Raw genomic sequence first — 17,534 nt, 5'->3', positions numbered from 1 at the left:
AGACCTTGGAATGCCAGAGCTAGAAAGGTTATAGAATCTTAAAACATAGAATCTAACTATTTAAGGGGCATTAGCCACCATCTGCTTCAATGTGTTTATTTAATAGAGAGGAGATTCGGAGACCTAGAGGAGGGAATTGATTTCCCTAAGGTTTTCTGTATAAACATATACATATGTATGTGTGTGTATTTGTATGTGTGTGTGTGTGTATATACATACATATATATATATATATATATATATATATATATATAGTCAAGTTTTAAATCAAGGTGTTATGACTCTTAATCCTAAATGCTTTCAATGTATTCTGGTGCCTCCTATTCTAAGGCAGAAAAAGAAAAATCACTCAAAGAGACAGAATTTTTCTCTTTACTTTGTATTTCTCGCCTTTGGTTAAGAACTAGAGAACTGTAACATGATTTTCCTCACTGTAGGTTAGAGGGCAGTAAAAGACTGAATGCAGTGAATTAATGAAGCCTTCTTTAATCCTTTTTTCCCTCTAAGATGCAAGTACCCTGAGCCTTTTCTGAAGGAGCCCCATTTCACATTGTTCATATCTTTCTTATGTACTTGTCATCTTATGTGTTTGACTGTAATCCCTTTAAGGAAAGGAATTTTGTCTTATTCACCTTTATACCTTCTAACATTGATAACACAGAGACTTATCACTTAAGGGTTATCTCAGAATAGGATTGTCTCACCTAAAATTTATAAATGTTTCTAAGAATAGGGTTGTCTCAACTAAATTTTATAAATGTTTCTACAAAAGCGTAATATTAGGTGAAACAATATTTCAAAAGACATTTAGTTTGGTGACAGTATTATAAACAGCCATTGGCTAAATTATGCTATAGCAAGGTATCATAACTTGATAGTACAGGTGACTTATGATGTAATGATGTTATTGAGAACAAGTATCAGTTGGTACAATCTTATGTGATGCATACTAGTTAACGAATGAATGACTGAAAAGTCAGTTATTTCTCCTTCTTTACTTCTTTGTTTATCATTTTAGAAAATCCCCAAAAACCTTACTCCCAGTTTAACTAAGGAATATCTTGGAATGACAAATGATCCTATCAAACGGAAAGACCTGTTTATGAACTTGTTAGGAGACTTGATGTTTGGAATTCCATCTGTGAGGGTGGCTCGTTTTCATGCGGGTGAGTTCTTGAATAACAGCAAGTGGTAGTACATCAACCTTATTCATCTCAGTAATTAGGCAAGGATGAATACTCAGTATGGTAGTCCAAATTCTCCCCAGAGACAGAATAAGTAGGAAACTGCTTTTTTAGTAAAAAAAAACAAAACAAAAAAAAAAACAACAACAACAACAACAATTTAAAAAAAAAGCATCAAGACTTCCAGAGGCAGAGAATCAAGATGAAAGAGTAGAAAAGCACTCAGCAGAGCTCTCTCAACATTCCCCTCCAACTTAGAAATAGCACCTTAAATTAAATTCTAGAGTGAAAGGGCCAAAAAAGTTCAGTGTGAGACACTCTTCCAGGCCAAGACAATATAAGAGGTTGGAAAGAGAGATCTGTGACATGGGGAAGGAAGTTGCCCTGGAGGCCATGTGAATGAAACACTAGTAGTTAGGATAGTTAGTGGAGACAGAAGCAGCAGCAGCTTTGGGAGCTCCTAAGTCAGAGATGGTAAGGGACCTGATAAATGGTAAAAGATTACAGAGTACCTCTGGGCTAGGACTAGATGCAGGACCAGATGTTGCTTGGCAACTTCATTGCATATACCCACTTCTTAGCCAGGATTCAAGGGCAGAGAGGAGCATGTTTAGCTGAGGGATTGGGGGCCCCAAGAGGTCAATGACCCTGACAAACAGTATCATTTCTGGTCCCAAGGAAAGAGTGGCCCTGAGGATCAGTATTGATTGCAATCCCCAGGGATCAAGGGCCCTTCCTGGGCAAGAACTAGGGTGCAGACCAAGAGGGCAGTTACCACACCTCTCCCCAGATCATGCCACCTTAGAAGTACCAAAAACTCCCAAAATTCTCTAGTACCATAGCTCTGGTAACAGCAGTGTGAGAAAGCATGAAACTTGAAACAGAGCCTCCCCCTATAGCCATGCCTAGAGTCCAACATTAATATTCAATTCCAAATTGAGAAATATCATGGAAAAAGTAGCAGCCAACAACCACAAAGAACTTGACCATAAAGAGTTACTAATATGGCAAGTAAGATCAAGACATGAATTTAGAAGACACAATGAAATCAGAGTAGCTACAATCAAAGCTGCAGAGGAAAAAATGTAAATTGGACACAAGCACCACAAGATTATCTGGAAAAACTAAAAAAATCAAAATCTAATTAACATGGTAGAACAAAATGATTAAGAAATGAAAACAAAAGAAGAAATTACAAAAAAAAAATAATTAACAACTTGGTAAAAGAGGCACAAAAATAACCTAAAGACAATGATATCTTTAAAAAATAGAATTAAGAAGTGAAGAAAAGAGCTATGAAAATTCAATCAAGAAAATACATACTTAAAAAGCAGAATTGGCCAAGTGGAAAAAGAGGTATAAGATCTCACTGAATAAAGTAATTCCTTAAAACTTAGAATTGTACAAGGAGAAGTTAATAACTCCATGAAATATCAAGAAACATTTTTTTTAAAAGTCAAAAAGAATGACAAATGGAAGGAAAGGAGAAAAATCTCTTTGGAAAAAGAACTGAACATGAAAATTGATTGAAGAGAGATAATTTAAGAATTATTGAACTACCTGAAAGTTATGATTAAAGAGAGACCTCAGACATCATATTTCAAGAAATAATCAAGGAAAAAAATTCCCTGACATGCTAAAACAAGAGGGTAAAATAGAAATTGAAAAAAAAACCCACCAATCATGACATGAAAGAGATACAAAAATGAAAACTCTCCAGAAAATGATAACCAAATTCCAGAGTTTCCAGATTAAATAAAAGTGTTTCAACTAGCAAGAAAGAAAACATTCAAAGACTGCAAAGTCATGCTCAGGATCACATAATATTTAGCAGTTACCATACTAAAGGTGCAGAGGATTTAGAATATGATATCTGGAAGGCAAAAGAGTTGAGATTACAACCAAGGATAACTTACCCAGTAAAACTGAGCATAATTCTTTATGTAGAAATGGATATTTAATGAAACAGATGACTTTCAAGGATTCCTGATGAAAAGATCAGAGTGGAATAGACAATTTGAAAGTCAAATATAAGACTCAAGAGAAGCACGTAAAGGTAAACATGAAAGAGAAATCATTAGGGAATCAGGAAGGTTAAACTGTGTACCTTTCCATATAGGAAGGTGATTTATGTATCTTCTAAGAATTTTATTATTATTAGAGCAGTTAAAAGGATTCTACATAGAAAGAGCATGCAGGACAGAATAGATTGCATTGGGATGTTGTAAAAAATAAAAGGTATAGAAGCGAAGGATAGATTCCCTAGTGAAAGGAAGATCGATAGGAAGAATGACAATAAAAAGGTCTCACTTAAAAGACTTGCACAAGGAAGAGCTTTTACACTGAAAGTGAAGATGGTAGGAGGTGGCAGCCATTACTTGAACCTCACTCACATCTAAATTGGTTGAAAAAAGGGAATTATATACATATATATGTGTATGTGCATGTGTGTTTGTGTACACACAAACACACATGCACATACATTCAGCCATATATACATGTATATATATACATAGATATATGAATGTATACATATACATAAATAAACACACATATGTGTAGGTACATACACACATACATACATATATCCATATACACACAAAATTACGTAATTATGTGTGTATATGCATGTATGTGTATATGTGTGTGTGTATCCATATGGTAATACAAATTTATCTTACCCAACAGAGAAATAGGAGAGGGAGGTAATAAGAGAAAAGAGAAGTAATAAGAGGGAGAGCAGATAAAAGAAGACAGTGGTCAGAAACAAAATGAGACAGGATAAAAAGAAATATAAGGATAAACAGAAGAAAATAAGATAGAAAGAAATGCATACTTAGCAATCATAACTGTGAATGTGAATGGGATGAACTCACCCATAAAATGGAAATAGATAACAAAATGGATTAGAAACCAGAATCCAACAATATGTTATTTACAAGAAACACACCTAAAACAGAAAGACAAATACAGAATTAAAATAATTAGCTTTAGCAGAATCAGTTCTGCTTCAGCTAAAGTAAAAATAAAAAGGAATGTGTAGGAATCATGATCTGAGACAAAGCAAAAGCAAAACTAAACCTAACTAAAAGGAATAAGGAGGGAAACTATACCTTGCCAAAAGACCTATAGATAATGAAGTAACATCAGTGCTAAACATATATATACCAAATCACATAGCATCCTAATTTTTCACACACACAAAAAAAATATTTTATAAAAGGAAATAAACAATAAAACTATAAGAGTAGACAACCTCAAATTTTCCCTCTCAGGACCAGAAAAATGTAGTCATAAGAGAAATAACAAAAAAAAAAAATCAAGAGGATGAATAAAATCTTAGAAAAATTCGATATTATAAAACTCTGGAGAAAACTGAATGGGAATAGAAAGCAATATACTTTTTTGTCACTTGTACATGGTATCATTGCAAAAAAAGTGACTATGTATTAGGGCACAAAAATTTCACAACCAAATGCAGAAAAGCAGAAAAATTGAATGGACCCTTTTCAGGCCATAATACAATAAAAATTGCTTTTAATTAAAGGCCATGGAAGAATAGATGAAAAAAAATTAATAGATGAAAAAATTGCTAAAAAATTCAAATAATCTATTACTAAAGAATGAGTGATCAAAGACCAAATCATGGAAACAATCAGTAATTTCAGAAAAGAGGTTTACATCAATGACAAAAAATCCCACAATTTTTGTGATGCAGCCACAGAAGTAATTAAGGGAAAATGTATGTCTCTAAAAAAGTACATCAACAAAGGAAGAGCAGATCAATGAATGAAACTAAAAAAATTAGGAAGAGAATAAATTAAAACTTCCCAATTAAACACCAAAATAGAAATCCTGAAAATAAGAGATTAAAATTTAAAGTAGAAAAAATGACCTAGTAAATAAAACTAGAAGTTGGTTTTGCTAAAGAAAAAATACAATCAATAGACTGATAAGTTTTATTTTTTAAAGAAGAATAAAAACAAATTACTGCTGTCTAACAAAAAGGGTGACTACACCAATGGAGATGAAATTAAAGCAGTTATTAGGAGTCAATTGCCCAATTATATGCTAGTAAAACTGACATGGAGATGAAATGGATGAATATTTTGTAAACACACGCACAGATATATACATACCTGTGTGTGTAAACAAAATATGTGTATATGTGTATATTTGCATGTACACACATATATGAATTTTGCACACATATATAATCACACATGCACATATATGTATATATACATACATTTATGAGTGTATGCACACATACATTACATATATACATATGTGTACATATGTGTACATACACACACACATAGGTCAGATTAATGGAAGAGGAAATAGAATATTTAAATAACCCAGCCCTTAAAAGAAAAGAAATAAATTGCACTAGCCATCAATGATCTTTCTAAGAAAAAATTCCCAGGACCAGATGGATGCACAAGTGAACTCTTGTTATTAAAGGAATGATTAATCTCAGTACTATATAACCATTTTTTATAAAAAGGTAAAGAAGAAAATTGGTTAGGCTGTTGTGGGATTCTGTTTTCAGGTATGGGCTGGGCTAGAAAGTTACTGAGGTTTCTTTCAGCTATGAACTTCTGTGGATTTTTAATTCATCTCAGTGTAGAATAATGTTACCATGTGCCTGGGAGTAAGGAACCATCTGATGGAGATGAGGGATGATTTGACTAGATGACCCCTTAATGTTTTACACAACTAAGGTCAAGGTTGTAGATCTCTTACTGAATTGAAGACACTCTTCAGCATTAGGGAAAGCACATGGCTATCAATGCCAGCCATTGCATATCTCCATCAGCTCTTCTGAGTCTCTTATGTACCTAGAACCTAAGGTCCCCTATTAATTAATGTAACATAACAACTCAGAGCAAAATTCTTTCCTATTTCCCTAGAGGCCCCTAGGGACTCCCTTCTATGTAAGTTCATCTAATTTAGAAAACTTGATAAACTGAATTTTCTATTCCTTTCTTTCAGCATCAGGTGCACCCACGTACATGTATGAATTTCAACATCGGCCTAGTTTCTCAACCAACCTGAAACCAGAGACAGTAAAGGCAGATCATGGAGATGAAATTCTCTCTGTCTTTGGGGCTCCATTTTTGAGAGGTGATTGATCTCTGCTACAAAAAAAAAAAAATTGTCAAAATATCACTTTCTGCTTATTTGGAAAATAATATTTGACTTAAACAATTACTTAACCCTTTTAATTTACCAATTATCCCACTTGCTGACAACATCTCTTATGATGCAGAAGACCAAGTCAAGTCAATATGAATTTATTAAGTGCTTAGTATGTGCCCTATGCTAAACCCTGAGGGGTGCATGGAGAGGGGAGGATTCAAAGTCCAGTAAAAGACAGCCCCTTGCTCTTAAGCTCATAGTTTAATGGGGGATACAATATCCAAATAATTATGTATAAGATAGATAGATGATAGATAGGATAAATTAGAGATAATCATTTCAGAGAGAAGGCACTAAAACTAAGGAAGACCAGGAAAGACTTCTTTCAGAAGGTGGAATTTTAGCTGAGACTTCAAGGAAACCAGTGAAGCCAAGGCAGTTATCAAGAGGGTGAGAACTTCATTTATGGGGGTACAGTCAATGAAAATACACTGATGGGAGATTGAGGGTCTTGTACAAGGAACAGAAAGGAGACCAGTGTCACTAGATCACAGGGAAAGCAGGGGAGAAGGTGGAGCGGGGATGGAGATTTAAGTATAAAGGAGACTGGGAAGGTAGGAAATGGTTAAGTAATGAAAGCCTTTAAATGACAAACAAAGAATGATTGCATTGTTCTTGGAGGTGGTATTTCTTAAATGGGAGTGGTTATTAGCCATTCCAATTCCAGGTAAGGATTCAGGCCCTGAGAAAAGAAATGCATTTTCTAAATTTAGTGATAGAACTACAACTAGAATGAAGGTCTTTTGGCTCCCCATTCCCCACCCACAGCTCATCTCACCAGGCAATCCCTCCTAAGCCTTATATGTCCTCACTGAACAAGGATTTCTTCTTGCCACAATTATATGGCTTTTGGGGCTAAATTAAGGGAAGTATAGTGTATAGCAAAAGTGAGATGATGGTATTTCTGTAGTGTTGTTGTTCTGATGGCATCTGGCTCATTGTGCTCAGGTCCTGGTACCATATTTTGGAAAGATATAGACAAGCTGGAGAACAACCAGGGAAAAGGAATCAGGAGAGTGAGGGGCCTTTAGACTTTGTCATATGAGGAATAGTTGAAGGAAACAAGGATAATTAACCTGAAGAGGAAAAGACTTTGCAGGATATGACAGCTTTTTCAAGTATTTGAAGAAAGCTTTACCTTGCTCTGCTTGGGTAAATTTAGGAGCTGTGGATGGAAGCTGTGGAGAGATAGACTTTAGCTGTAAGGAAGATTTCCTAATGATTAGAAATATGTCAACGTGTCCTTCTTTTGTTTCAAGAGATCAAACACTGAGAGCAGCCAGGTAGTGCAATAGATGAGCACTGGCTGTGGAGTAAGGAAGACCTGTATTCAAATCCAGCCCCAGACACTTAATAGCTGTGTGACCCTGGACAAGTCACTTAACTCTACTTGCCTCAGTTACCTCATTTGCAAAATGAGCTGGAGAAAGAAATGGCAAACCACTCTAGTATGTTTTCCAAGAAAACCCCAAATAGGGTCATAAAGAGTTGGACACAACTGAAACAACATCAACTACAACAACAGCAAAGCAAAAGCTGAATGACCACTTGTTAGGAATGCTGTAGAAGGGATTCTTGAGGATGGGTTGGACTAGGTGTCCTTTATCTGAAGTCCATCTGAATTCCAATTCTGGTTAGGAGAGCATTCTCAGAGGAAGAATATGATAAGCAATTGATCAATCAACAAACATTTATTGAGGACCTGTTATATTCCAGGCACTGAAGTAGGCAGTCGGGGTTAAAGACAAAAATTCTGCCACTGGAGCATTCAGATAGCTCTGCTTCTGGGACCTAGCTTTTACTGATGGTCTGCCCTGCTTTAGAGGTTCCTCATAGTAAGATGAGCATGGGAAACATGTACTTTAGATGAGTCTCTGTGCTACAGAATTAAAATGCTAATCAATGTGCTCAAGGTTAATATATATGATGGCCATGTAACAGCAATCCTTCCATCTAGGTGTTTTGGTCGATCCCAGGTGTGGGGAATCTGTGGCCTTCTAGATCCTTAAGTGTAGCCTTTTGACTGAATCCAAATTTTATAGAACAAAACAGTTTATTAAGTATCTAGAAGGCCACATGTGGCCCGAAGGGCACAGATTTCCCATTCCTGGTCTGTGCACTTGATGCCCATTTCCCTTTCAAGCACAGTCAGTTCTGGCCATCTTTATTTGGCTTCCTGAGAATTTCTCCATATTTCCCACTCTGAAAGAAAATCTGAATGCAAACCACATTGACATTTTAATTGTCACTCCCAACAAATGCTTTAAGGTGGAATGTTTAATACAATGAATTCCTAGCCTTTAGATGCCAAGCTGAAAATGGGATAATATAAGAGAATTGGATTTGGAGTCAGACCTAGAAAGAAGTCAAATCTAAGCTTTGTCACTTATTACCTAGATGACTTTGGACAAGTCACATAGTCCTTAGCTTCCCTATCTGTAAAATAAAGGATGGTTCTAGACCAGGTCTCAAGGTCACCATGTGCCTCTTTAGGTCTTCAAGTGTAGCTCTTTGACTGCAGGTGAAGGGGCTAAATGGTTTCTATAAGTAAAATTTTATGATACTAAATACTATTTATTTAGTATTCATTATACTTTCCAAAATCTCTCTTCTACTAAGCTATTGTTTATGCCTGAAATTCTACCATCAGAATTTAACTCCTTTGTAGTCAGTGCCTTCTCTATAAATATATACACCCATGAACTGGCACTTATTAGGTACTGTTTGATTATTTCTTAAAATTACCTCTAGAGTAAAGGAAAGTAAAATCCTGGCAGGATTAGCAAATAAAGGTAAAGAAATAATGAGGTACTGAGTCAGAGCATCACCTGGGGAGGACACACCATTGTAACATTGCAAAGTGCAGGACTCATGGGAGAGCTCACAAGTGGAGACAGGTGTAAAAGGAGAATGAGATGGGCACTGAGGATATACCTCACAATTTTATGACTAAAAGTATTCTAGTCACATTCTAATATCTTCAATTCTCATTTTCAGGAGGCTCACCAGAGGAAGAGAAGAAACTTAGCAGAACTGTGATGAAATACTGGGCCAACTTTGCTAAGAATGGGTAAGAGTGGTAACACAAGGGTACTACAAGGGTCTTTGCTTCAGCATGTTTAGTAGGTTTCTCCCTCTCCTTTTTTTCTTTTTAACCACTACTGCGAATTCAATGTTTATTTTTATTTTTAAAATATTGATTACTTTATTTTCAGAAACCCTAATGGGGAAGGACTGCCAAATTGGCCTGCCTATAATCAGAATGAAGGCTACCTTGAAATTGACATCACCCCCAAAGCAGCCAAAAAGCTGAAGGAGAAAGAAGTAAAATTTTGGACTGAACTCATGTCAAAGCCAGCTGGGGTGAAGAGAGAACACGTTGAGCTTTGATCTGGGGAGATCTGCTATCAGATTGTAAGGAAGCCTCAGCAGACCTTGATGGAAAAGGTTTGGGGTTTTACTTGGCAAGGACGCTTGGTGGTTAGAGAGCTTCTCAGAATGGTGGTGGAGGGAGAAAACAAAAACAGAAACAGCCATAGATCAGCCTGATGAAGGGATGGAGATACAACTTAAGAAATGGGGGCCATCAGTAGCCTAAGATTACTTTCTCTTCTGAATGTTTTTAGTGTATGAGGCTGGTTGTGGATTGTACTAAATAAAATCTATTTTACTTGGAATTCTCGCTATATGTGTCAATGTTTTGGTCTTGGGAATTAGATGAATATGTTCTTCCCTGAAATAAAACTATTATCCTTCATGCCCAGGTCCTTTTTTTTCCCTTTAGTGAAGCAATTGGGGTTAAATTACTTGGCAAGGGTCACACAGCTAGTAAGTATCAAGTGTCTGAAGTCAGATTTGAACTCAGTCCTCCTGACTCCAGGGCCCATGCTTTATCCACTGTGTCATCTAGCTACCTCTATGTCCAGGTTCTAATCATGGTCTTTGCTACATACCTTAGAGGTTTGGGTTTACAATTTAATGTATAGATCTAGATGAATGAAATAATTAGAAGGCATTTATTAAGTGCTTCCTATAAGCCAAGCACTGGGGATAAAAGTACAAAAGTAAAGCCATACCTGACTGATAACAGATGTGAACATATCTGATCATAGGTGCCCTAAAAATATTTACATGTTAATATCACAAAAATAAAGGGGGATGGTAGCCAGGGAAGGGTATTTTGGTTTGAAAAGTATCAAAGGTGATGAGTAGAGGCATAAGGGAATAGAATGACACGTCCTTTCCAGAAACAATGGCAGTATTGATTCAATTGTGGCTACAGAATTAGACAGGGAAAGGAAGGATATTGTGGAAAGTATACAAGCAACAACAAGGTGTCATTTAACAGATGGCTAGAGAGTAAAATGAACCATGACTAGAGCTGGCCTAATATAATGGGTCCTATGAAACATTCACCAGTCAGAATATGAGATCTGGAAATGAACAGATTAAAATCTTGGGGGTGCACTATCTGGTTTGACTGGCATTGGCACATCTAGGATGCTTTTTTGTTTTGGGTGATATTGTCTTAGTTACAGAAATGTTCTTACTCACAATCTAATTCAACTGTCTAGAGACTGTGTAGAACTTCTTACATTCTCCTTCTTTATGATGAGCAAAGGCAATCTTTGTTCTTCGTTATTTTTTTTTTCTCTTTCTATTTTTAGAATAGTCCATCTTGGTCCAAAGTAGTAAATAATCAATCCCAAGCATGATGACACTTTCTCTACAAACAGAATTTTGAGAATGGAAGAATAGTTTATATCTCTTCCACTCAAAATCTGGTGTGTTTTGGAGCTGAATCAATTCTTACCCAGGACTATCTTTTCTTCTCCAGTTAATGAATTGATTTATTTTTAGTTTTCAACATTCACTTCCACATGATTTTGAGTTCCAAATTTTCTGCCCCTCTTTCTCCTCCACCCACCCCAAAACAACATGCATTACCCCTTCCTCCAATCTGCCCTTGCTTCTGTCATACCCCTTACTTCTCTTATCACTTTCCCCTCTATTTTTTGTAGTGCAAGATGATTTCTATACCCCGTTAACTGTATGTTTTATTTCCCAGTTTCATGTAAAAACAATTTTTTTATTTTTAAAATTTTTAAAAATATATTTTTTTAATTTTTAGCATTTGTTTTTAAAACTTTGATTTTCACCTTCTCTCCCTTCCTCCCTCCCCATCCCCCCACACTGAGAAGGCAAACAATTTGATATAGGTTACACATGTATAGTTATGCAAACCAATTCCATAACAGTCATGTTGTGAAAGACTAACTATAGTTCCCTGTATGATTAAGGAAATTTGTGGTGCGGATTCACACCTACAATAAGACACACTTGAGAAGAAGAAGTTGGATATTTTACTGATTTACAGAAAAAGTGAATGCACGGACAGTTTAGAGTAATAGTAGCAATAATTAATATATCCTAATATTAATATAATTATAGCAATACTAATATAGATAAAGCAGGAAATAGAAAGACATCACCAATCCAGGGAGGCACCAACTCCTGAATTTTCTCAGCTGGGGAAACCTAGGATATAGCTTTCAGGATCTGGATTGGCAACAAGGGGTCTCAGGCAAAGCATCCTCTCCATGGGTGAGATTCCAAAGGTCTCCTCAGAACAGAGACCTAATAAACCCTTCTAAACAAAATAGACTGACTGCCAAAAAAGAGGCTAATTGCCAACTCTCTCATATTTTGTCCGTCAAGAGGATAGCCAAACCTCACTATGGAGTCCATATGTGATGTTCCTCCTTGGAGAACTGGCTAGGTTCTCAAGGCAGCAGATGCTCCATGTTTGTGTGGGATTTATCATGTCTTCAAGGTCTGAGTTCACTTGGGGGACACAACAGCCTTCTTGCAAGGCCTGCACTGAAATATGGAAAAACTTCTAAGTCCATTTACCATTCATTCCCCCCACCCTATCTTATCTCCATTTATTCTATTCTCTCGATTAACCCTGTCCCTAATCAAAAGTGTTTACTTTTAATTACCCCCTCCTTCCATTTGTCCTCCCTTATATCACTCCCCTTTAATCCTTCCCCACTACTTTCCTGTAGTGTAAGACAGGTTTTCCTACCAAAGTGAGTGTGCTTATTAGTCCCTTCTTAAGCCAAATCCTATGAGAGTAACGTTCAGTCTTTCTCTCTCCCCTCACTCCTCTTCCCCTCCATTGAAAAAACTTTTTCTTAAAAAGGAAGTTTACATGGGGACAAGGGAAGGGAGGGATGATAGAAGAGAGGGCAGATTGGTGATAGGAGCAATCAGAATGCTCGGTGTTTTGGGGTGGGGGGAGGGGACAAATGGGGAGAAAGTTTGGAACCCAAAATTTTGTGAAAATGAATGTTAAAAGTTAAATAAATTTTAAAAAAGACTTAGAATTTAGAGACAGAAACTATTTAAGACATAGAATAAATTTAAAAAAGGAAGTTTACTCTCTTCACATTTGGCTTGAGGGAATGACATGTTCACTCAGTTTGGTATGAAAGTATATCTTGCACTAGAGAAGGGTAAGGGAGAAGGGGAGAAGTGGGATAAGGGGGATGCTAGAAGGGAGGGCATACTGAGGGAAGGGGTAATCAGAATGTAAGGTGTTATGGGGTGGGGGGAGGGGAGAGATGGGGAGAAAATCTGGAACTCAAAGTTTTGTGGAAATGAATGCTCAAAGCTAAAAATAAATAAATAAATAAATGGATGAATGAATGAATAAATAAATAAATAAATAAGTGTTAAAAATGACATCATGTCATCCACAAGTGTGGACTTCAAAAAAGAAAAGAAAAAGCTTTTCCTTTCCTCTTTTTTGTGAGAGAAAATTTAGCCCATTCTATTTTTTCCCTTTCTCCTTCAGCCAGGAGATTCCTCTCTGACCCCTTAATGTTATTTTTTAGGTGTCATTCCTTCATATTCAACTCATCCTGTACCCTCTCTCTATATGCATGTAATCCCTCCAACTACCCTAGTACTGAGAAAAGTCTCAAGAGAAACAAATATTATCTTTCCATGTAGGAAAGCAAACAGTTCAGCTTTAGTAAGTCCTTTATGATTTCTCTTTCCTGTTTATGTTTTCATGCTTCTCTTGATTCTTGTGTTTGAAAGTCAAATTTTCTATTCAGCTTTGGTCTTTCCATCAAAAGTGCTTTAAAGTCTTCTTTTCAATGAATGACTAAATATTTCCCTGAAGTATTACACTTAGTTTTTCTGGGTAGACGATTCTTTACTTTAATTCTAGCTTCTTTGTCCTCTGAAATATCATAATCCAAGACCTACAATCCCTTAATATAGAAGCTGCTAGATCATGTGCTATCTTGATTGTGTTTCCTCAATATTCAAATTGTTTCTTTCTGGCTGCTTGTAATATTTTCTCCTTGGCCTGGGAGTTCTGAAATTTGGCTAAAATATTGCTAGAAGTTTTCCTTTTGTGATCTCTTTCAGGAGGTGATTGGTGGATTCTTCCAATATCTATTTTACCCTCTGGTTATAGAATATCAGGGCAGTTTTCTTTGATACTTTCTTGAAAGAAGATGTTTAGGCTCTTTTTTTGATCATGATTTTCAGGTAGTCCCATAATTTCTAAATAGTCTCTCTTGGATCTATTTTTCTAGTCAGTTGGTTTTCTAATGAGATATTACACATTGCTATTTTTTTAATTCCTTTGGCTTTAGTTTATAATTTCTTGATTTTTCATAAAGTCATTAGCTTCCATCTGCACCATTCTAATCTTTAAGGAATTATTTTCTTCAGTGAGCTTTTGGATCTCCTTTTCCATCTGGCCAGTTCTGCTTTTTAAGGCATTCTTCTCCTCATTGGTTTTTTGAATCTCTTTTGCCTTTTGTGTTAGTCTATTTTTTAAGGTGTTATTATCTTCAGCATTTTTTGGCTCCCCTTTAGCAAGCAGTTGACTTGTTTTTCATATTTTCTTGCATCACTCTCATTTCTCTTCCCCGTTTTTCCTCTGCTTCTCTTACGTGATTTTCAAAATCTTGTTTGAGCTCTTCTATGGTCCATGAGACCAATTTATGTTTTTCTTGGAGGCTTTGGATGTAGGCTTTTGGACTTTGTTGTCTTCTTCTGTTTGTAATTTTGGTCTTCTTTGTCCCAAAAGTTAGATGTTATAGTCTTATTCTTTCTTCTAGTTTTTGCACATTACCCCTGACAATCATTTGACTTTTGAGCTCTTTGTCAAGTAGTTCTCTGCTTCCAATTGGGGTAAGAAGGGGGTGTACTGTCAGCTCTTTGATCCTCCCCACAGTCTAGGAGCCTAACCCTCTAGAAACAGCTGCTGCCACTGCCCCTGCTGCTGCTGTAGCTGACACTGGCTCCTCTACCCCCTCCCCTACCCTGGGGCTGGGGTTGGACCACTTTACTCTCTCACACAGGTCCACAGGTTTTTCCACTGACCTTCCAATTTGTCCTCAGTTTTTTGGGGTTGTGAAGTCTGGAAACCTCCACAGGTGCCAAAGATTTAGTCCCTCAATACCTGTGCAGGTCCTGTCTGTGCTGACATGTCCCCTGGTGGACTGTGCTCTACTCCCAGCCTAGTGCAATAGATACTTCCTTATGAATTTCCAGGCTGCTTTGGGCTCAATTTGCTTCCCTCTCTCATTCTGTGGGATCTGTAGCTCCAGAATTTGTTTAGAGTTATTTTTTTTTTACCGATATTTGGTTGTGTTTAGGGCGAGAGCACTATAAGTACCTGTTTTTACTCTGTCATCTTGGCTCCACCTCTACTCGGAACTATCTTCATCATCCAACTGAGATTTCACCAAGTTTCATTCTTTTGCTATCAAACAGTTTCCTTGCCTATTTTTATTTTTTTGAAGTAAATTTTAATTTATTTACAAAGTTTCACTGCAACTGATTCCTTGCTTACAGATACTATCTTTGAATTTTAGTGCCATGGCTACCATAACTAGAATATGATATGTCAGTAAGCCAACTAGGCATAATCCCTGTTCTTTCCCTACCCTCATTTCTATTTAGCATCTCTGTCTAGCTTCAAAGTTAATTCTTCTTACCAAGCATATTCTCTTGGTTACAATTCATGAGCTCATCTTGCCCAGACGAATGCTGGCTGGTAGCTGTACAAAGCTACTCATTGATTTTCAACATTACCAAGTGTTCTATCACTTTTGTGGAGTGGAAGTCAGGCTTTGGTTCAATCCAGTAGTATGGGACATTCTCTACCAATGGAAGCAGTTCCTCCTTTCTCAAGAAATAGTAAATGCATCTTATTTCTTTGTTGACATCAATTGGCCCTAGTGGGTGCAAATGTCTACCAACCACTGGGAACTCTTTTCTGGCTTAGATAAGTGGAAGTAGGCCACTATACAAGACTAGTGCCAAGTTCCTACTCCTACATACCCAATGATACAAAGAAATTTTAGGATTTGGAGACCATTTCTGGAGTATTCTCAAAAGCAAGATAGTCAACATAGTTATTCTTTAAGCCCATTCACCAGAACAAAATATAGATTATGTCAAAAGTTCTTCCCAGGAGTGCCCGCCCATGTAAGATGAATATAACCACCTAGGAGACAGTTCTCTCTCCTTTGGGAATGTGTAGATGACTGTGTGACCCAGGCCAATATCTGTCAATTCCTTTAATCTGTTAGTCAGAGGTAGAGCTCCTCCCAATGCCAATTCACCTGCCACTAAACTAGTCTATAGCTTATCACTGATCCATGTCAAATATCTTCTCTCATCCCTTGGTTAGGAATTTGGGGAAACCGAGATAAAATATTTCCATTCTTTGTAAAAATAATTTCACCTTAGATGTAACTAAACATATCTAACAATTTTTAATGTGTAGTACTCTTTTCACTAAAATGCCTTTCAAATCTTAGAATTTTGTGTTAGGACTAGCATATTAGTCCCAGTCTAAGTTCAAATCAGCCTATTAGACTCTCTACTTGGTACTTTTAATGGGGACATTTGGAATTCTGATTCCACATTAGATATTCTGATGGTTCTCACAACCTGGCCATAGAATGGCCTAATAAAGCATTTTGATGGATGATCTAAAATCTACCAACAGGTAGTGGTCATACCATTCTCTATGCTAAGATCTGTATGAAAATGATGTAGGGTGAAGAGAGACAAACCAGTACAACAATTTATACATTATTAACAATGTTACAGAGAAAAACAACTTTGAAAGATTTTAGAGCTCTAATTAACGTAATAGACAACAAGTCCAAAAGAATGAAGAAAAAACATTTCACTTGCTTCCTGACAGGGATGTAACGAACTTAAAATTAAGGATGAGGTAAACATTTTTGGATACAGCCATTGAAAAAATTGTTTTCACAGACCATACTTCTATGTATTGAGGGTTTCATTTTTCTTTCTTTTTTTATTTTTTTTCCATGGGAACATCCCTTTATTTTCCAATTTTAAAAGGTAGGAATACAAAGGATTACACACTGTGAGCAATTAGACATGTCAAGGATCATTTAGGAGGACCATCTCATTTTAGTGACAAAAAAACTGAAGCTAAGGAAAGGGAATTGACTAGGTCAGGGTCACACAATAAGGCAAAGGTAGCCAGCATTGGACTAGACCTATTAGGGGCCAGGGGCTGGTTTAATCAAGGGTTATAGTTGAATCTTTCCTTGGCCTTGGGATGGGGCCAAGCTGAATGCCTAGGAGGGTAGGAGGCCTGATGATCTTTGGTTTGGGGGCTGTCTGATCACTTCCTACCTAGCCTTGATCACTGAATGGGCCTTGCTTCAATCAAAGTGAGATGGTCCTGAATACAGTGTGTGACCTTGGACCAAGGCTATCTCTAATCCTTCTAATATATATCTTTCCTCTGAACTGAGATCTCTCTGGAGCCAGCCCTCCCTCAGTTAAATCCAATTTACTTGAAAGTCATGCCATCACATTCCTGATGTCGTGGTCCTGTTTGAGAATGAAGGACAATTCTCATCAACAACAAACAACATTCTTTCTCCAGTTTGTCCTTTCTGTCCTTTCCCTCCTCCCCAGTGTTTTGCTTCTGTTTACCACATTCCTGATCTCCCCTTCCTTTTATCAGTCTCCATCTCCTCCCTTTTCTTAATCTTCTCCCCTCCTACTTCCCTGTAGGATAAGATAGCTTTTTGTATTCAACTGACTCTATATGCTACTCTCACC

The 17,534-nt window shown here is 36.8% G+C and overlaps 1 protein-coding gene across 1 annotated transcript in view; it reads left to right on the top strand.

Moving 5' to 3' along the window:
* LOC140519353 (liver carboxylesterase 1-like) overlaps positions 1-10,066 on the top strand; it is a 56,728-nt gene extending 46,662 nt beyond the window's left edge. The window contains exons 11-14 of the mRNA XM_072632266.1: positions 1,019-1,166; positions 6,183-6,314; positions 9,387-9,459; positions 9,605-10,066. Of these exons, the coding sequence (XP_072488367.1) occupies positions 1,019-1,166; positions 6,183-6,314; positions 9,387-9,459; positions 9,605-9,779 (528 nt within the window). The 3' untranslated portion in view covers positions 9,780-10,066. The remainder of the gene's footprint in view (positions 1-1,018; positions 1,167-6,182; positions 6,315-9,386; positions 9,460-9,604) is intronic.
* Positions 10,067-17,534: the final 7,468 nt, after the last annotated feature.

The sequence above is a fragment of the Notamacropus eugenii genome, chromosome 1, assembly GCF_028372415.1.
Source record: "Notamacropus eugenii isolate mMacEug1 chromosome 1, mMacEug1.pri_v2, whole genome shotgun sequence".
Classification (NCBI taxonomy): domain Eukaryota; kingdom Metazoa; phylum Chordata; class Mammalia; order Diprotodontia; family Macropodidae; genus Notamacropus; species Notamacropus eugenii.
The sequence above is the reverse complement of the archived record's forward strand: the minus strand, read 5'-3'. Positions and strand labels throughout refer to the sequence as shown.